We start from the raw sequence: 17,592 nt of genomic DNA, 5'->3' as shown, positions 1-17,592 counted from the left end.
GCATTGTAAAAAAAAAAAAAAATGGTTATCAAAGGCTTAAATTCTAGATCACGGACACTCCACGACTTCCAAAAATTACAAAAACTATAAGATTCTTCCTACCTCAAAGAATTGTCTGTATTTCTGTTTTTCTTTCAGCAGCTTGAGTTCTCGAAGCGCTCTTGGATAGTTGTTGCAGTATTCAGAATACGTTTCAAACCCGTTTTTCTGCAGAAGGTAAAAAAACAATTAGAAGAGGAACATAAATGTAAGAAGTTCATTTTACCTTTAAGATAAGAAGTTACAACCTGCGTAAAAAAAAACATTTGTAACAAAACATTTTAAATGTGAAACAGCTGACCAACACATGGGTTCAAAGTTTTGGAGAATTTTAGTTTATTGGTAAGTAGTACAAATAAGTAAAATTTTCTGTGCTTAGGTAACTTTGGTGATTTTAATCACCAAAGTTACCTAAACTTCTTAAAAGAAGTTTTTAGAAGAATCTTATTTTCCAATCTTACATGATCTAAGAAGCAGCCTCCTATCCTGCTAAGATCTGCTCGATCCTGATTAATAGAAGCTTCTAACTGAAGTAAGAATCCTTTCTGGAAGCTGTAGATCTCCTCAATGTTTCCAAACAGACTATTCATCACTTTATCTGAGAACATCTCTGGTCTGTCCGATGCTTGGCCGATGTAACCCTGTGAAAGGACAACGAAAAAATGACTTGAGAGTAAATATTTGGAGTCGGATTTGAAACTTTGCATGGTGAAAGTAAAATCAGGTTTGCAGTAACACCACACCATGTGAAAATCTCTTTTGTGTAGTACTGGTTCTGAGAAGAACAGGTGGTTGATAACTCAACATTCCAATCAGTATTCTCTGATCAGTATCAAGAAAGTATAGTTCCAAAACTAGATGACAATACTTATTCTAGTCATTGTGAAATCAGTGGTTAGCTTGGTAGGGTTCGAACTCACAACCTTGTGATTGCAAGTCCTGCAGTCTAGCCACTGGTTTGTGGCGACCCTACGGATAATCCCTAGCCTAAGGTTTCAAACTCACCTCACAGACATCTTTAAGGTGGTGAACATAATCTCTCTCTGTGGTGATAATCTCCTCCACGACTTTTGCCCTGACCTGGTCGTTGCTAAGGAAGCTCAGGCTGACCTTTCTATTCTTCTTAGACAATGGAATCCTCTTGGATTGTTCACGTTCTTCTTTCAATCTCTCCACGCACTCTTCTACTGTCTCTCCTTGACTTACTCGTAACTGTAAGAAAATCAAAATCAAATCAATCAAAACTCAGGTCTGTGTGGGACAAAACTTTAGTTCGAAAAGTTTTGGAAATATACACATTTTATCAAAGTTCCAAATGGGCTGATTATAGTATTTGGTGCACCATTTGACAAATACAAATATTGTAATAATAATATCACAATTCCATCTCTGTTAGTTCTCTGAGAAAAAAGTATTAGCTGTTGCAAACTGGTGAACAACTTAAGGAACCAATTAAGGAATTAATTAACTAACAAAATTTGATGGTCTACCGTTTTGCCCTAGCCTTTCTCAAAGGCAGAATGACAATGCTAGGGTTGAAACATCATGCCATCAAATATCTTGTGTTTTGTATTTTTCTTTAATAATTGTTTGTTTCTCCATTTCGATTATTTTAAAATAGCAAAGAGGCTTGATAGTTGTAAAAGTTCTGTTTCCATATTTTCTTTGATACCGGTTAAACTGATTGTTTAACAAGTAGCAATAGGGTTTACAATTGACTCAAACTTACTTCCTTAATTTCACATTTAAAGATAACGAAAATGATGAGTGATGAGAGACTTGTATCCTTACCCTAACAAACTGGGCGGGTACCCATCCTTCCACTTCTCCTCTGCAACCCCACCACCAGTTCTTATCTCTCATGTCAGTCACTTCGATAACATCACCGGAATTGAAAGCTAACTCAGATTCATCCATAGTAACATGGTCCCATAGAGCCTCGGCAAAGGTTGGCATCGTGTCTGGACTGTAGGCCTGGGGAAGGGAGGGGTAGAAAAAAAAAACTTAAGGTCAGTCCTAAGTTAGGGCGAGTGAACTCGAGATTAGACCGGCCTTAACTCTTCGTGAAGTTCACCCCTTCTCTCCTAAAGAGTGAAGGGGAGAGGAAACAGGGGAGGGGCATGGGGAGAGGAGTGGTATTCTTTCAGTCTTTGGTTGTCAGTAATGACTGCTTAAGAAACAATCAGTAGAAAGTAAAAACTGATTTATATTATGTGCACCAAATTTCAAAACACCCTTTTTAACAGATCATTTGAAAAACAACCTCTAAGGAATTATCTAAGGAATGGGATGGACACAGCAAAGTAAAATAAAAGTAGAGTTTGAAAATAATCCAAATTGTACTTTTAAACCAACAATCATATTTTGTGGTTAGTACGTACTGATAGAAAACAAATTGGGTTTTCTCTGCTGCAAAACAAGGTCAGAGCAAGAAAGATCGGAATGGGGGAAAAACAAGCAAGATTTATGCAAAGTGTTCAAACAAGAAGTAAAGAACAAAAAAAATTGCTTCCCTACACCCAGGAGTATAGATGGACACTTGCTAAGTATTTATACAATCTGCTTAGCTGAAATAGAAGAGTCTGGATTTTACCAAGCACTTCAAAGAAGATTTAGTTTTAAGAACCAGACTCACCATTCTGCCATTCCAAAAGGCGCTCTATAAAAACCCCAAATGAAATGTTATTATTCAGATTTCAGAAAAAAAAATACTGGAAATGTTTTAATTCAATCATTTAAACGTATCTGCATGTACGACTACAAAGGAACATTACAGAATTGGTAAGAGAAAAAAAATCGCCTAAGATCACAGATTTACATAAAATTAAGGCCTACACTGTCTAATGATGATGATATTAGAAAAAGTCCCTTTAAATATTTCTTTCTGATATGTCATAATTTTTTAAGAGAAATAAATAAAAATAATGTCCTGTTTGGAGTTTATCGCTAAGTGAGCATTTGATTTTTTATTATTTTTATTTTTAGATCAATGTCATGCAAAATGTGTAATCGGGTTTTCACTATTTTCTTGGATCCAGATGGCTAATCGATCTCAAACATCTACAGGTGTGTCAGTTTATATGGTGGATTCAGGAAATGGCCACACTGCCAGCAAATGTTTTGTTAGAAAAAAAAATTCTGTAACTTTCCTTTAAAACGAAGTCTGCAAATGGTGAAACTAGTAGCTAAAGGTTGTAATGCTTCAATATCAGTTACCTAATCCTCTTTAATGTTATTCTTGCTCAAATGATATTAATGCAGGTATAATAAAAGTTTACCCTTGCATTGTTTTTCAGGTTGATTTACCATACTATGTATTATTATTTTTATAAAAATATTGCAGCAGTAACTTGTTTAGAAAAAGGGTGCAGAGACAGCATTTTTTTAAGTTCTTGATTTCATTTATAATTTACCTCAAAGTTGTACTGGCTGCCAAAGGAAGTCAGGACTTCACCAACCTCAGATCCAATCACTGGAGGAAATAATAAAACAAAAAATTGAAACTGATTGTCAAAGCTGAGGATGATTTTCAAATTTCCTGAGATTTAAAAAAGTTAAAAACTTCCTATCCATGTAGTGAGGTTATAGCTGCCTAGTTTTTTGTGTGTTTGACCTTTTGCTCTGAACTAATTATGCTGGCACCCCAATAAATATTGACAAAATAGAGAGACTGCCATGATAGGGCTAGATAGCTCAGTTGGTAGATTGCTAGCACGTTAATCCACAGGTGTTGGTTCAATTCCCGCTGTAGTAAATTGTCTTTGTTCAACCCCAAATCACTTCAGTTTTGTGCACGTGTGGATGTCTGACTTATTATCATGTTTGTTTATTGGCTTTTTCAGGGGGGGGGGGGTAAATATTTCTTGATATTTTTTTCATTTATATGCCAAAAGTTTGATGAACTTTGTCTTTTCTATTTTTTTTTTAACACAGGGCTTTGAGGTTGTTTTGTAGCAATACTCAATTTATAAGTTTCTTTATTATTATTTATTTTTATTTAAAAACTCACAATCTGCTAGTGAGTTTTTTCTTGGAGGAGGTTGGTGTCCCGGCCCTTCCATCCTTGACATATGATCCGGTATACTCCTTGTTCTCATCATATTAGTAGTCTTAGATGTGTCAGGGGTGATCACGATGGATGGCTGCTTAGGATTCTCATCTTTAGTCTTCTCTTTCTCGATGATGCTAGAGAGGTCAGAGAGAGCCCTGCGTCTGAATGCTGGTTTTGTCTGACAAGACGCATCTGAAGATGCTATTAGAAGAAAGAAAACAAAATTCTTTTATATTTGTTTGAGTGTGAAAAATTGTATGCTAACAAAAATATAATTGCAAAAAATAGATAATGGCCTGACCTTTTGACTCTTGCAGATTCCAGAAAGACTCTGCTGGATAAAATGTCAGGCCATTAACTATTTTTAAAATTTTATCAGAGGTCCATTTGGTTGGTAAGCAGTTAAAAGCTAATTTTATTTTCTTAAAAATATAATTAACAACGAATTTGGTAGCTTTAAAAACAAAATTATTTTCTAACAACATATCAAAATGATGACGTACTTTGTTTGGTAAGTATTTTCACAAACTTGAAAAAGTTGAACAATACCATTTCTTACCCATGATTAGTTTGTTTAACATAGCCTTGCTTATAGGTAACATTTTATAAGTGTTGTTTTCTTGCTGCTCTACAAACAACGATTCATGCTGGTACATCTTCCTACAGTGATTCTGTTGTTGATTTTAGCTGGTATTTTTCTTTCATTATATCCGCTTACATTGTTCTATTTTATGTAAGGTGTTTTATAGTATTGTTTTAGCTTATATCCATTTTACTTCCCATTTTAGTATTGACTTTATACAATGAATAGCTTCCAGTTCTCTCAGATACTGTCATATTCATTCCATTTTCTTTTGTGCATTTGTAGCATAGTCATCATAAATATTTTTTTTTGATATTTTGTCCATATTTTCATGTGTAAAATTTAATTTGGCCTTCTTCTGGAATGAAGTTTCATTAATAAACCATTTCAATTCAATATTGGACTTTTAAGGTGAAAGTCAGACTGCTTAGACTCAGTCTCAAAATTGTTCTTTACTGAACTAAAAAGTCTCCTGTTTTCCGAAATCTTCTCTACAGCAGTAGAATGAATAGCAAGAAAAGATCTTAAGAACAATCCACACAATAAAATATAGAGACACACACACTGTGTTAATGCAAACTGAATATACATTGATACTTCACTATGCAATGCCTTAGAACTTTAGAAATGGTTGTAACCTGACGACTGAGGGGAAGGGGGGTGACTGCATAACAACTTGATTTCAAGACTAGTTAATAACTGTTTAATTTGCATCAGGGATAAAGAATACATAGTACTGAGAAAATACAATATTTACACACAAGTTGGTGTAGATGGGTAAAAACCAAAATGAATGAATAGTCCACAAATGATGACAGTTTCACAGTGGATTGAGCAATACAACCTACCTTCCTCTTCAAACTCTTTGATAGCGTTAGTAATTGCCTTAATATCTCCCATATCAGTCTTAGAACGTCTCGGTAGATGATTTGGTTTGGGCAACCTCTTCAAGTCGGCCTCCATGGCCTTCTTAGTAATGTCTTCCGCTAAGGAGAAAGTGACTTTCTTAGGGGAGAGGATAGAATCTGAAGTCTCATAGGCTGATTGTGATCCGAGACTGAGACGTGTTGACATCGGCCCTCTTACTCGACTCACTGTAGAAGGAAAGAGTACAATCAGCTTTAGAATAGTATTACAATAAGACGACTCAGCTTATATCATAGTGAGCCCAGCTAGTTAAGCTTTAGTAGTCAATGTTGACTCCATGAAGCAAAAAGCTACAAATTGAGGTTTGAAAGAAGACTGTTTTGTCCAAGGTTTAAAGGCCTTGTCACACTGGGCAATTCTTAAAGGCAACTTGGAGGCAACCAACTGCGTCGCATGTAAAAGGAACACTTCTGGAATACAGGAGACACTCTTCTAAATACAATCTTACTTTCCCCATCAAGACAATTAAGTGGAAATTAGCATGTGGATGTTTTTTCTTCTTGGAGATTGCCTTGAACTGGTTGCCTGTAATTTGCCTTGATGTGACATGGCCCTAAAGTTGATAAAAGAGTAACTCTATGGGCTGCTAATTAAGTCTTAACTCTTACACGCTGCCTGGAATGAGCAGACGCTACGTCTTCTACAACTCTTGAAGAACTTGCTCTCTAGAGACATTTTCCTCTCAATGATCCAAAGAAACCAAGCTTGTTGTTGCTTTAACAGCGGTTGAACAATGATAATGATAGCACACGAGGTGCGCAAATTCCAATGGTGGTCTGATTTAACTGAAGGTTTAGTCTACATGCCAAAGACTCTTGACATTATTCAACCACACATTGCAAAACTTCAGGAAACATTTAACCTTAACTGTGCTTTGGATTTGTGTATGTGTCCGTCATGTTCATACAGTGTTTCTACATTTGTAAATTCCCCAGTAATTTTTGGTGGTGCCGGTGTTGCAAACACAAAATGACAAACTCATGTTAACTTCCTGGAAATAACAAAGTGACGGTGAAAATACTTCCTGATGAAATTCTGGGGATTTTTGTCTCAGACGACAACAGCTCCAACTCTTGTTATTGGAATCAGATTCTTCAAGTTACAATATCTGGATGTCATTAAGTTATGTTTTTGACTGTCATGACTACCATATGATGGTCCATTGTTTACTTAATCCCATTTCAGTTGTCTTAATGAAACTCACATTCTATTTTATTTATGGTTTTTTTATAGTAAGTAGATCAAGCCATCACAAACAGACAGAAAATAAAACTTGTTTAAATACTTTGTTATTGTTAATTTGTTATATTACAGCTGATATGCAAAATGTCTGGTTGAATTTTCTTTCTTTTCTATCATTTCTTTGTGTGTGCGTTTTGCTGTGAGGAAAATACCTTAAAAAGACAGACATTTACCCTTAACCAATTCAAAAATCTTTTGTAAGTTACAAAAGTTATATTTTACTGAAGATGGCATCAAACTGATCTATTTTTCAAACTTGGAATGGTTGGCAAAGGTCATGGGTTTGAATCCCACCTGATTAGGCCTGTGATTTTTTCAGAGAACTCCTGGTACTGAGTATACGGTGCTGACACACATCAGTGTAATAAATAAACCAAATAATAAACTTAGAGTGTTTTGCACTTTCTACTGATACAAATGAAGATTTAAAATGCATTATTTACACCAACAAACTGCAGAAAATAATCCATGACTGTTACTCACCCCCAGTCGCTGACTCTCTCCTGCCGATAGTAACAGCAGATAACTTCCTCTCATCTAGAAACCCATCATTAAAACCTCCTTGATGATCACCTAATGCCTTTTCCCATTGTAGATCACCAATATCTGATGATAAAGGTCTTGAAGGAGGGTTACTACTACCGAGAGAAGAACATGGACTGCAAAGATGACTACCAGTATCGCTGTCACCCTAGAAACAGTAAATAACAACAAATAAAACAAACAATAAACAATAACAAATAATGCTAGAAAATGCTCAATTATGATAATCGGTAATATAAGAAATATTTTTGCAGTGACACCGTTGATAAAACTCAAGTGAGTGATGGTGGTTCTGAAAAGAACCCGAGGACTCAACGTTTCAGACAGCGTACTCTGTCTGTGGTCAGATCGAAGTTGGTAACTGGCAAAGTCTTTCTTCAAGTCTTTGAGACAGACTCATTTTTACACAAAACAAGAAGGTGATCAGATTTTTTTAATATCATTTCAATATTTCCACACACAAAAAATCAAGAAAATTAAGGGGAGCTGACTGGGTAAGTTTTAAATTGTTTAGATTTTAACAAAGAAAAGTTGACTAGAGCGAGACTTGAACCTCTGGATTAACGTACCAATGCTCTCCCACAAAAAAAGAAGATTTATAAACTTACAGCCAAAGAAGCTTCCTCTGCAGCTCTGTCTTTAACAATCCCACTGTCTACACTGCTCCCTGGTATCGTCTCTGCACTCAGCTGCATAGCTACAAGATGAGCATTCTCCATCGGTGATAAACCCTTCTTCCTCTGTCTTATCGGAGCTCTCAAGGAATTGCAACGTTGGAATTTAGTCACTCCTTCATGATTCTCCCCTAACGCTCCTTCCTCAGAGTTCTTGAAGGGCATGCCATGCCAGGTTTTCCTTAAGGTTGTGTCTCTGCTTAAGGGAACAGATCGGAGGGTTATGAGGTGAGGTAGTTCTGGTGAGTGGTAAGGGATGTTGGTAGTGTCTAGAAGAGGTACGGGTGTGGTCGGTGTAAGACATTCATCTTCGTCATCAGTAGTACTCCCATATGAAGGCATTCTTACAGGGTCTATTTTAATGATTTCAGGTCTAGGTTTTGGTTTAGTTTGCCCCTTCTTCTTACTCCAATGTTTTATTCTCGACAGGAGGACCTTTGGAGAGACAATTTTACCCTCTTTCGCTTCTTCTTCGTCTTTAGGTAAACTTTTCAGTGGTGTGACTCTCTTTATTTCACCATCACTCTTGTCTTTCTTGGGTGTTTCACTTTTTGGATAGTCATCAAAAGTTGTTTGGAATTGAGAGACTGATTTCCATAAGCTTAGAGTAGGAAAACTTGGTCTGGGGCTCTTGTTTGAACCAGGGAGTGATACGAGACTGCCTCTACTTCCGGACCTTTGTAGTCCTCCTCTTGGGATGTAGCAAGGTGTCGGCGGGGTGCCTGGAGGAGTTTGTGTAAGCTGCTTTAGCTCTTGGTTCAACTGTCCAATTTGAGATACCAAGTTCAGCTCGGAGGATTTAGGAGATGGAGAAATGGGTGACTCTGATGACAGAAGATCTAAACGACCTTCGCTCAAGGCGATCGCCATGCTTTTCTTTCTCCGTCGGAAGGCCAGCAACGATTGCCCCAGAACAACTTCAGAGTTCTTGTCATCCTTTTCCGACAGTTTAACGTCCCCGCCATCAAGTGTTGGCTCATCTGGCACTCCATTTTCCAAGTTCCCAAATAGTTGAGCAAGCCCTGGTCTGAGTTTCCTCTGAGGGATAATTAATTCGGAGGGGTCACTAATCTCAGTACTTGAGGGTCTGGAGGATGTCTTGCCCTCTCTATCTCGTTCAATCCTCAACTTTGTCTTATGACTCACATCATCAAGTTTCCTTCTAGTATCCTTCAGGCTCTCTGTGCCTGATCCAGAGGCGGACCGAGGTCGGGAAAGCTTGGGTCGACTGGAGACGTTGTTGTTGATCGGTGTTCCATCGCTCAGATAACCTGGACTTCGACTCCCTGAGTGAATCTCATTGATGTTGTCTCTACTTTGCAAACACGTAGAGTCGCTGTACTGTCTACTCAAGTCTGGATCACTATCAGTACTCAGCTGTTGCTTTAAGGAAAATCTCTTCCCGATTCCAGTTGTCATAGCTGACTCTCTCATTGTGCTGTCAGAAGGTTGGTAAACAGTACCTCTTGGCAACACTCCCTGATCGGAATCAAGACTTGAAGAATAAGACTGAGTAGACTGAGGATTTGGATTTAACTTCCAGATATCATTCTCATTTTCATGTTCTGTCTGTTGGCGCTCGGCGTAGACACTCTCTAGCTTGGATTTGAGCTCATCTGAAGGTAGAACCCATGGGGAGAAGGTTGAGACAGGAGCTGTCTTAATTCTTGTGGAATTCTCCTTGGGCTTTGTCAGACTGTTAGATCCTTCGACACCATCCTCATTGTTGTTGGTTTGATTCTTGGGTTGATGTGGGAGAATAATACCTGGTGGTGTGTGGGGACTCAGTGGTAAGCTCAAGTCACTTTCCTGCAAGAAAGAAAAATGTCTTGGGTTTTAATAAAATTCATAAGATTAGAGTTTGAAACATCTAGGCCAATCAATAAATCCTCTTCTAACTCAACACTATTCTTGGAGAACATAACCAGAGAACAAAAAACTTTAAAAAGCCCCATTTTCAGGTTCTGATGAAGAAACTAAGTTCTATAAATTGATAGATGGAAGAAGGTTACTTGTGTAGACGCTTTTTTATTAGTAAACTTTGCTTTTGGAAAAGCAAGCATTCTACTATCAGCTAGAACACCCTATTTGTAAGTCAGGTGTTTGTAAATGTTTTTATTAGTAACTTTAACTGAAGTATTTAGGACAAAAAGTGCCATTTATAAGATTATGATTCTTTTCACTACACTTGTAAAAAACCGTTCTAGAGCTTCAACATTTCTTTGTGAGAATCTTTAAATAAAACTAACCAATTAAGTTGTCCCTGGCTTGGGTTTTGTAGTGAACTATTGGGTAAATCGGATGTGCTGTTGCCGTGGTTTGATTTAGGTCACAACTACCGGCAGGTTATTGCTTCAATCACAAGAAAAACTCATATAATTCACAAAATTAGATAGAAACCATTTTTTGTACAGAGTTTTTATACAAAGTATAGTTTGGTTTGATGACAATATGTGATTTGTGAGTTTGTAGTTTGCAATGTAATGACTCCTCCACCGTGTTCCAATATGAAGTATTTTTGTCTGAACAACATGATGAACCATAGGACAAGTCTAGTCCTTGCTCTATGGATGAACTACATATCTGAACTACATGATGTCAGGGTATATATTTGGCAGTCAGAGGTGTCATCCTACACCCAAGGTGGGATGTGAACCCTAGGTCAAGGAGATCAACGTAAGAGAAGTAGCACCTCAACTCATTTACCAGGAAAACCACAAATTCACAAAGGCTGATATAAGATACACTGTCACGAAATGAGCAACCAAAGGCAAACTGAAGCCTTTTCAGAAAGTTGTCTTGTGTATTGTGTGTGTTATTTATCATGGTCTGATGGGTAACAAAAGTCTGTACAATACCCTGTTAGATTTGGTAAAGCAAATAAGGACTAGCATTAATGGGAAATCTGCTGAACTGTCTACTGTAAGTGTAATGAAATATGTATGAACCAATATTTGTCAATATTTATTTGTAATGCTGCCAGCCTTTTTATAAAGAGTGAACGAGACACTGGTATAACTTTTTACTATCGCAACAAAAAATCAAATCAAATTTCACTATGACATACTTTACACTATACAGCCAATGCGGTTACAGAATGTACAACAATACCATGAAAAATAACAGCGAATTGGCAATAACAGTGTGAGGAGCCAGTCTTCTGTGCGTTAATGACTGAGTTGGTGGTTGGCTGCTGTTATGGACTTTGGCCAGCCACCAACCTCCAATTACGCCATCTGTCTATGAAAAAAACAAACTAGAAACAATTCGCACAAATAAAACATTTTGATTGATACATGCACAACAAATTCATTGCACAGGTATACAGAATCTTCACACAACGACTTGTTTGTGGCCAGTCTTCATCACATGTAAATCCACCCACACATGACCAGTCTTCAACCAATCAGAGTGCGTAAACTCTCTGAGATATTTATTAATAAGTAATACCAATACAAATAAATGTTATGGTCAACCACAGATATTACAAAAACAAATCCAGTGAATTGTAAAGAGCATTACATCAAGGATGGTAGCACTAAATAAACTGACCCACCAAATAAATGACCTGTACTTTCTTTATCCTATTTTAATCAAAGATGAAAGTGTTCTTTCCTCGATTATGCAAAAATCTTTTGATATTACTAACGGCCACAAGTCAGCTGACAATTCACAAAGCTTTTACAAGAAGATGGGAGTAGATTGCATTGAACAGTTCTTCTGTCTGGTCAATGATAATCACCTATTGTTTACGGGTAAGGTTACTGCCACAGGATCACAATTACAACTCAAGTGAACAAAGAAACTCTCAACTCACCTTTTTTTGTAATCGATACGTTTTTGTTAATCAATATTTTCATTTGAGAGGCTGCTTTGTAAAGTCTTTTTGATGGAGTGAGCTTTCTGTTCCTATGGCCCTGGGTTGTCCAGAGGGGTCACTAAAGAAATATATTCTCCCATCAAATGACACCTTGCACAAGGCCAAAAGGGGTCAGTATATTTTCATGAATTATGGGAATTTTAAAACTTATCAGGCATTCACAGATGGGAAGTTTGCAGAAGGGATTATGAAAGTTTACCAAGTTTTGTCCATGATTGTAAACAAGGAAGTTTCTGTGTTTTTTTTGCTGGAGGGCATTTTACTTATTTATGTTTGGCCCAGATGTTAACTTAGATTTGTTGGCTTATTTTGAGAAAGGAAATTGTCAGAGCATGTATTCACATAATTGAAATGAATTAGTTTGCAAGTGAGTTTATTTATCAAAAAAATGGTTTTACATGTTCCGCTTGGTTTCATCTAGAATTGAATAGTACAAGATCATGAACCCTTTAACTTACCTTCCACACCTTTTTTTCACAAGTAAATTGTAAACAAAAAAATACAAAACATATATTTCTTTAGAAATTGTATTCAGATTGTTATCAATATACATCAACTAATAAATATATATTCCTTCAGGGTTGAATAGGTATGGGTATACAGAGCAAGGAACAGTGGGTACTGGTAAAAGGAAGTTATAAAGTCTCAACTTGGGGAAAACTTAGAGCAGTTTGCTCTGTTTCCCTTATGGTTTGTTGTTTATATGGACAAAATGGTATATAGACAAAATCAAAGAACACTAACATCTGTTTCTGAACTCACAAAGGAACTAAAAACCTACCTATATGAAGAAACAAGCCTTTGACTTGTAGAAACTTTCTCTAAGCTAAAAATGTCCATCATTTGGTCCCCTTATACTTCAAAGATCAACCAAGGGGTGTATATTACCAGATGAGTTTTATACTTCATTTACAATTCCTTGGTTTTGGGTACTGGTTTTGACTCTAGTCTGGGCCTATCCTTCCCAATGTTTATTTATTTGAGAAATTGCTCTTAATTTTCAGAAACTGGAAAACAGAAATGAAATACCACAACCATTTATGGATAAATTGTTCTAATTTCTAAACCTACTCACCTAAACACAAACATGTCAAAAAATAAATTGGTAATAAATAAAATAAATACCAGAGAACAAGGTTGTTCCCACATGACATATAGAACATTATTTGAGGGTGTGAATACTTGCCCTACATAACAACTACTTGAACCTTTATCCAAACAAACCTTTTAAACCCAAGCCATATTTTGAAGCTGTCTTTAAAAGATGTTGATGTGGAGGTAACAACATAAATCAAAATCAATCTCAAGTAAGAAGGGGTAGAGGATTTATTTACTACAAGTGACAAATTCCATCAGGTGCTTAGATGCAAAAGAGCAAGTGGTCGTAACCTTTACCGTAACCAACTTAACGTAACCTTTACACCACTACAGTGTTTCTAAGCTCAGCTGACACAGATTGTCTTGAATTTCAAGTAAATGTATAAATTGTCCTTGTACCCTTTACAAAATGCTCACTTTTTATATTTAAGATGAAAAAGATCTAAAAAGTTGTGGCAGAACCTAAATTCTAAAATTCATTCAGCACGATGGTCATTTGCTATGAAATCACATTGACAAATTTAAATCACAAATTTGCGCCGTGTTAAATGAATCCGGGTGATAAAATTACGAACGAACCCGTGATAAAAACTGGGATCAAGACCTCCTCTAAAAATCACATCCCTCCCCAAGATCAGTCGTGTGAAACGGTGCTTGTGTACTTGTATTTCTGCCCAGTGCAGTCTGTTAATTCTTTGAAAAACCTTTTCTGAAATTTTGTGTCACGGGTCATAAATCGTCTACACAGCGGTTTCATAACTGAACACAACTGCTTTATTGGCTGTATGGCATTGCAGACTTTTGCGTAGAGGCAGTGAATACCTTTCAGATGGTGTATTTATAAGAAATAATACCAGTCTCTGCTGATCAGGGAAAAATGAGCTATGAGCAAAACATAAATACTATACACAATATTGATCCTTGTACCTGTGCTAAGCATATTACAGGACAATCTAGAGCTTTTTAAGAGGAATATGAATTTTACCTTCAGATCCAAAGTTATTTTCATCATACTTGCATTAGACAAATATTTATGTTTAGGACCATCATTTTAGAGAATTCTTACACAACAGGCATGATGTTTGGTCTTTGGAATGAGTAGCAATATTTGAATGAGTTCAAGGGTTGACCTATGTACACATGGTGGATGCTCTAATAACATTTCAGGCTAGTTAATTGCAGTTTTTCATATTTTTCCGAGGGCAGAAAAATAAAAAACAAACTTAAGTAGAAATTGGAATGTACCGGCAAAAAATCTGGAGGACTTTGAGTGAGTGACTTAACCATCATCTGTGACCATCAGTCCTAAAAAGTGACAGGTATGGTTGAACAGGTGTCAAAACATTTACTGATAAACTCACTTGAGGGTACTACTGACAGAGTCCCTGAGGTGTATTTCAGCCCCTTTCAAACAAGAGCAATTTAGCAAGGGTCCTTTGCTAAATTTGTGAAAGTAGTGTCCAAGTCCCTTGTAAAATCTTATGATGGCCAATTAATCATGACATATTTGGGCATAATTTGATTCAGTAACAAGGATTTCTGTTTAAGCACAAAGTAATTTTTGTGGATTGGTGTGGAGTGAGTAAATATCCTGGGGTGGATTTCATAAAGAGTTAAGACTAAAGTCTTATCTTAAGTTAGGGCGAGAAAGGATCTTAGGGCTAGTAGTCCTAAGTTAGGACTATCTTTGTGAAATTGAACCCTGGAGTCTTATCAATGAAGACTGGTACCACCAGAAACAACCAAGGATTTCCAGTTAAGGATTCGATTGGACAGGTGTGGATTTTATGGAGGCCAAGGAGGTCATTTAAAGGAGGCCAAGGAAGTCTGTTTATAGGTCCAGTGGAGGTAGTGGGGATCTCCCAATCTTCTTATCAATTAACTTTCGAGGAATAAAAGTTACTTTTATTCCTCGAAAGTTAATTACATGTAATTGCTTAGCAAGAAGAGGGTGCATTATGTAAACTAAACTTTGGTTGGAATTTGAAGGTGAAATTTATGGATCCTAAGTAAACTACTCTATAAAATAGGTCAAATTTGCATCGGGGATAAAGAAAGACACGGCTCTAGAATTGCAAGGGTCGCCGGTTCAAGTCCCACCCGAGTTATGTATGTGATATGTTTTCACATCACTCAGGAAAGTACTGAGTATACAGTGCTAACACACATCGGTGTATGGGTAAAAACCAAAATTAATATTCTTTATCCCCGATGCAAATTTAACATCTCTAGCTACCGGGCAACCTCGGTAGTCTAGTTGGTAAGACACTGCTCTAGAATTGCAAGGGTCGCCGGGTTCGAATCCCACCCGAGTTATGTCTGTGATATGTTTTTCACAGGACTCGGGTAAGTACTGAGTATACAGTGCTAACACACATCGGTGTATGGGTATAAACTAAACTACTCTAAGCTGACTTAGGATGATTGAGGCTGTGACCTCACAGTCTGGGCAATTTATTGACACATTTGTCAATCGGTTCCTCTGGTCCTCTTTATGTTTGTAAAATACCTCTGTCAACCTGAACAAATTACAACCAAATACCCAGATGTCGACCCTAACAATAAGACTAGAAATCATTAATACAATTTTGGTGTAAATCTCAAGTCAACAGTGTGGGAGCATCACTGAATGGGGGATAAAGAATATTCATTTTTGGTTTTATACATTGATGAAGTTTTGGCTGTTAGTGTTCAACTGTTAGAATTTGTCATGTCCAATTAGGCATTTCACATATTTTCTATATTTTAGTGATTACTTCTTAAATCTATTGTGATAATGCATGAGTGAAAGTACTTCTGTTAACCAGGACCCTAGAGGGAGAATATTTAAAGAAAATAGAAAAACAAACAAAATGTAAGAATGGATTCTTCCCAAGGGGAATTGGTCAACACTTTATAGAGGGTCGTTGAACTTTGGTGTGATTTTCCACTAACTAAACAGTGATGTTTGTACTTGGACCCAGGGGTTGTTTGTGTTCCTTCCTCAAATGTTTGTGTTCCTTCCTCAGGTGTTGCAATAGAAGTCATTTCAATTTCATTCTGGGTAGTTTCTTTAAAAATGAAAGGTACAGACTTGCAAATAGTGAAAATAAAAGTTTTAATATCTTCTTATTGGATTTACATTTAGAATAAAGAAGGTTGTAGTTGCACTTGAAGACTAATGATTAAACTGTTAGTATCAACAGCTACATTAGATGCAATGAAATATTCTGTTAAATTTGATTTGTATCAGGCTTTGCTTTCTTCAAAGTTTAAAAAGAAAGCCACACTTAGTGGACTTTTGACGTCGGACTAGTTTTCTTTTTTTTATTTCTTTTTTTATTAATTCATTTATTTATTTGTCCAGTACATTGGATCTGTGTGTGAAAGTCCTTTAGCTTCATTAACATCTTTTATTACTTTTTTTTTTTTTAAATGCAAACAAAGTTAATGGCCTGACATTTTGACCCTATACTAGTCTTTCTCGAAGGCTAAATGACTACACAACACAACACAACGCACATGAACAGGTTTATATTAGTAAGTGTAATTTAAGCAGTCAAGTGGCAATACAAGAATTAGGGAGAAGGTTAGAAAGCACACAGCAAAAAAAAACTAGGGGTAAACAGCTTATTTTTCTCAGAAAAAGTTCATCTTTGACCAGACATGAATTAGCCTAACTAAATTAGCTAAATAGAAACTTTTAGAAAGTTCAACTTGTATTGGTCTAATTAAATCCAATCCTATGTTCCATATAGAGGTTGACTCTGGGTCAAACGTAGAATCCAAAGGTAAACGTTCCCAAGTTCTTGAAGATATCCGACACTTTCCCATAAACAAATAGAATATTTGCAAGGAGTGAGTTCCCAGGCATATGATCTTCAACTGCTTCAGAGACAATGAGAATCAGATTTCAGGAATTTAAGAATGAAACTTATCTTGGAGTGTTGGAAGGAAACTTGAAATCATCGCACTCTGACCTTTAACAATACAATAGGTGAAACTATTTCTTAATTAAAATGCGGTCGTCTCATGAATAATGTGTCTGACTTGGACTGAACCAATTATTTAGTTGTTTGATTAAATTTTGTAATCTCTCTTGATTTGGGGTTGAGCAAAGAAAAATTTACCCCAAATCATTTAAAATGTACACAGTTATTTTACTTTGTGGTTTATTGTTTGATTGTTCTGAGTTGGTTTCCCCTTTTTGTGACGAAAAAAAACATGCACCTCCATCATCCTGCAAAGAAACAAACCCCAACACCCAGTTCAACTATGGAGGCAAGCAGGTTTTTGGATCCCATCATTACTAGAGAGCACATATTTCAGCTTCACCTAAACATTACTTATGAGTACATTTGGGTGAACAAACACTCGAAACTGACAAAGTATTTTCACCTTCCAATGTCAAGCAAACATTCACTAGAGTGTGATGACGCAGGTTCGATCCCTAGAATCTGAAAGAAGGTTTCAAACCCCTAAACAAATTCATACTAGGCAAAATCCCAAGGTTTTTGGCTAATGTTGCGTTTCGGCGACTGATTCTATTGTAGCTTTGTGAATGAGCACCCCCTGA

At 36.6% G+C, this 17,592-nt stretch overlaps 1 protein-coding gene across 3 annotated transcripts in view; it reads right to left on the bottom strand.

The window, feature by feature from the left end:
- LOC117298938 overlaps nt 1-17,592 on the bottom strand; it is a 42,181-nt gene that overhangs the window by 4,629 nt on the left and 19,960 nt on the right. For all 3 annotated transcript variants that reach the window (XM_033782322.1, XM_033782324.1, XM_033782323.1), the window contains exons 6-14: nt 7,994-9,868; nt 7,326-7,533; nt 5,522-5,767; nt 4,049-4,291; nt 3,453-3,511; nt 1,831-2,013; nt 1,045-1,251; nt 501-680; nt 103-207 (exon numbers count right to left, since the gene is read on the bottom strand). In XM_033782322.1, coding sequence (XP_033638213.1) covers nt 103-207; nt 501-680; nt 1,045-1,251; nt 1,831-2,013; nt 3,453-3,511; nt 4,049-4,291; nt 5,522-5,767; nt 7,326-7,533; nt 7,994-9,868 — 3,306 coding nt within the window. The remainder of the gene's footprint in view (nt 1-102; nt 208-500; nt 681-1,044; nt 1,252-1,830; nt 2,014-3,452; nt 3,512-4,048; nt 4,292-5,521; nt 5,768-7,325; nt 7,534-7,993; nt 9,869-17,592) is intronic.

Source organism: Asterias rubens, chromosome 13 (genome assembly GCF_902459465.1).
Source record: "Asterias rubens chromosome 13, eAstRub1.3, whole genome shotgun sequence".
NCBI classification, from domain to species: domain Eukaryota; kingdom Metazoa; phylum Echinodermata; class Asteroidea; order Forcipulatida; family Asteriidae; genus Asterias; species Asterias rubens.
This window is presented reverse-complemented; position numbering and strand designations above follow the sequence as displayed.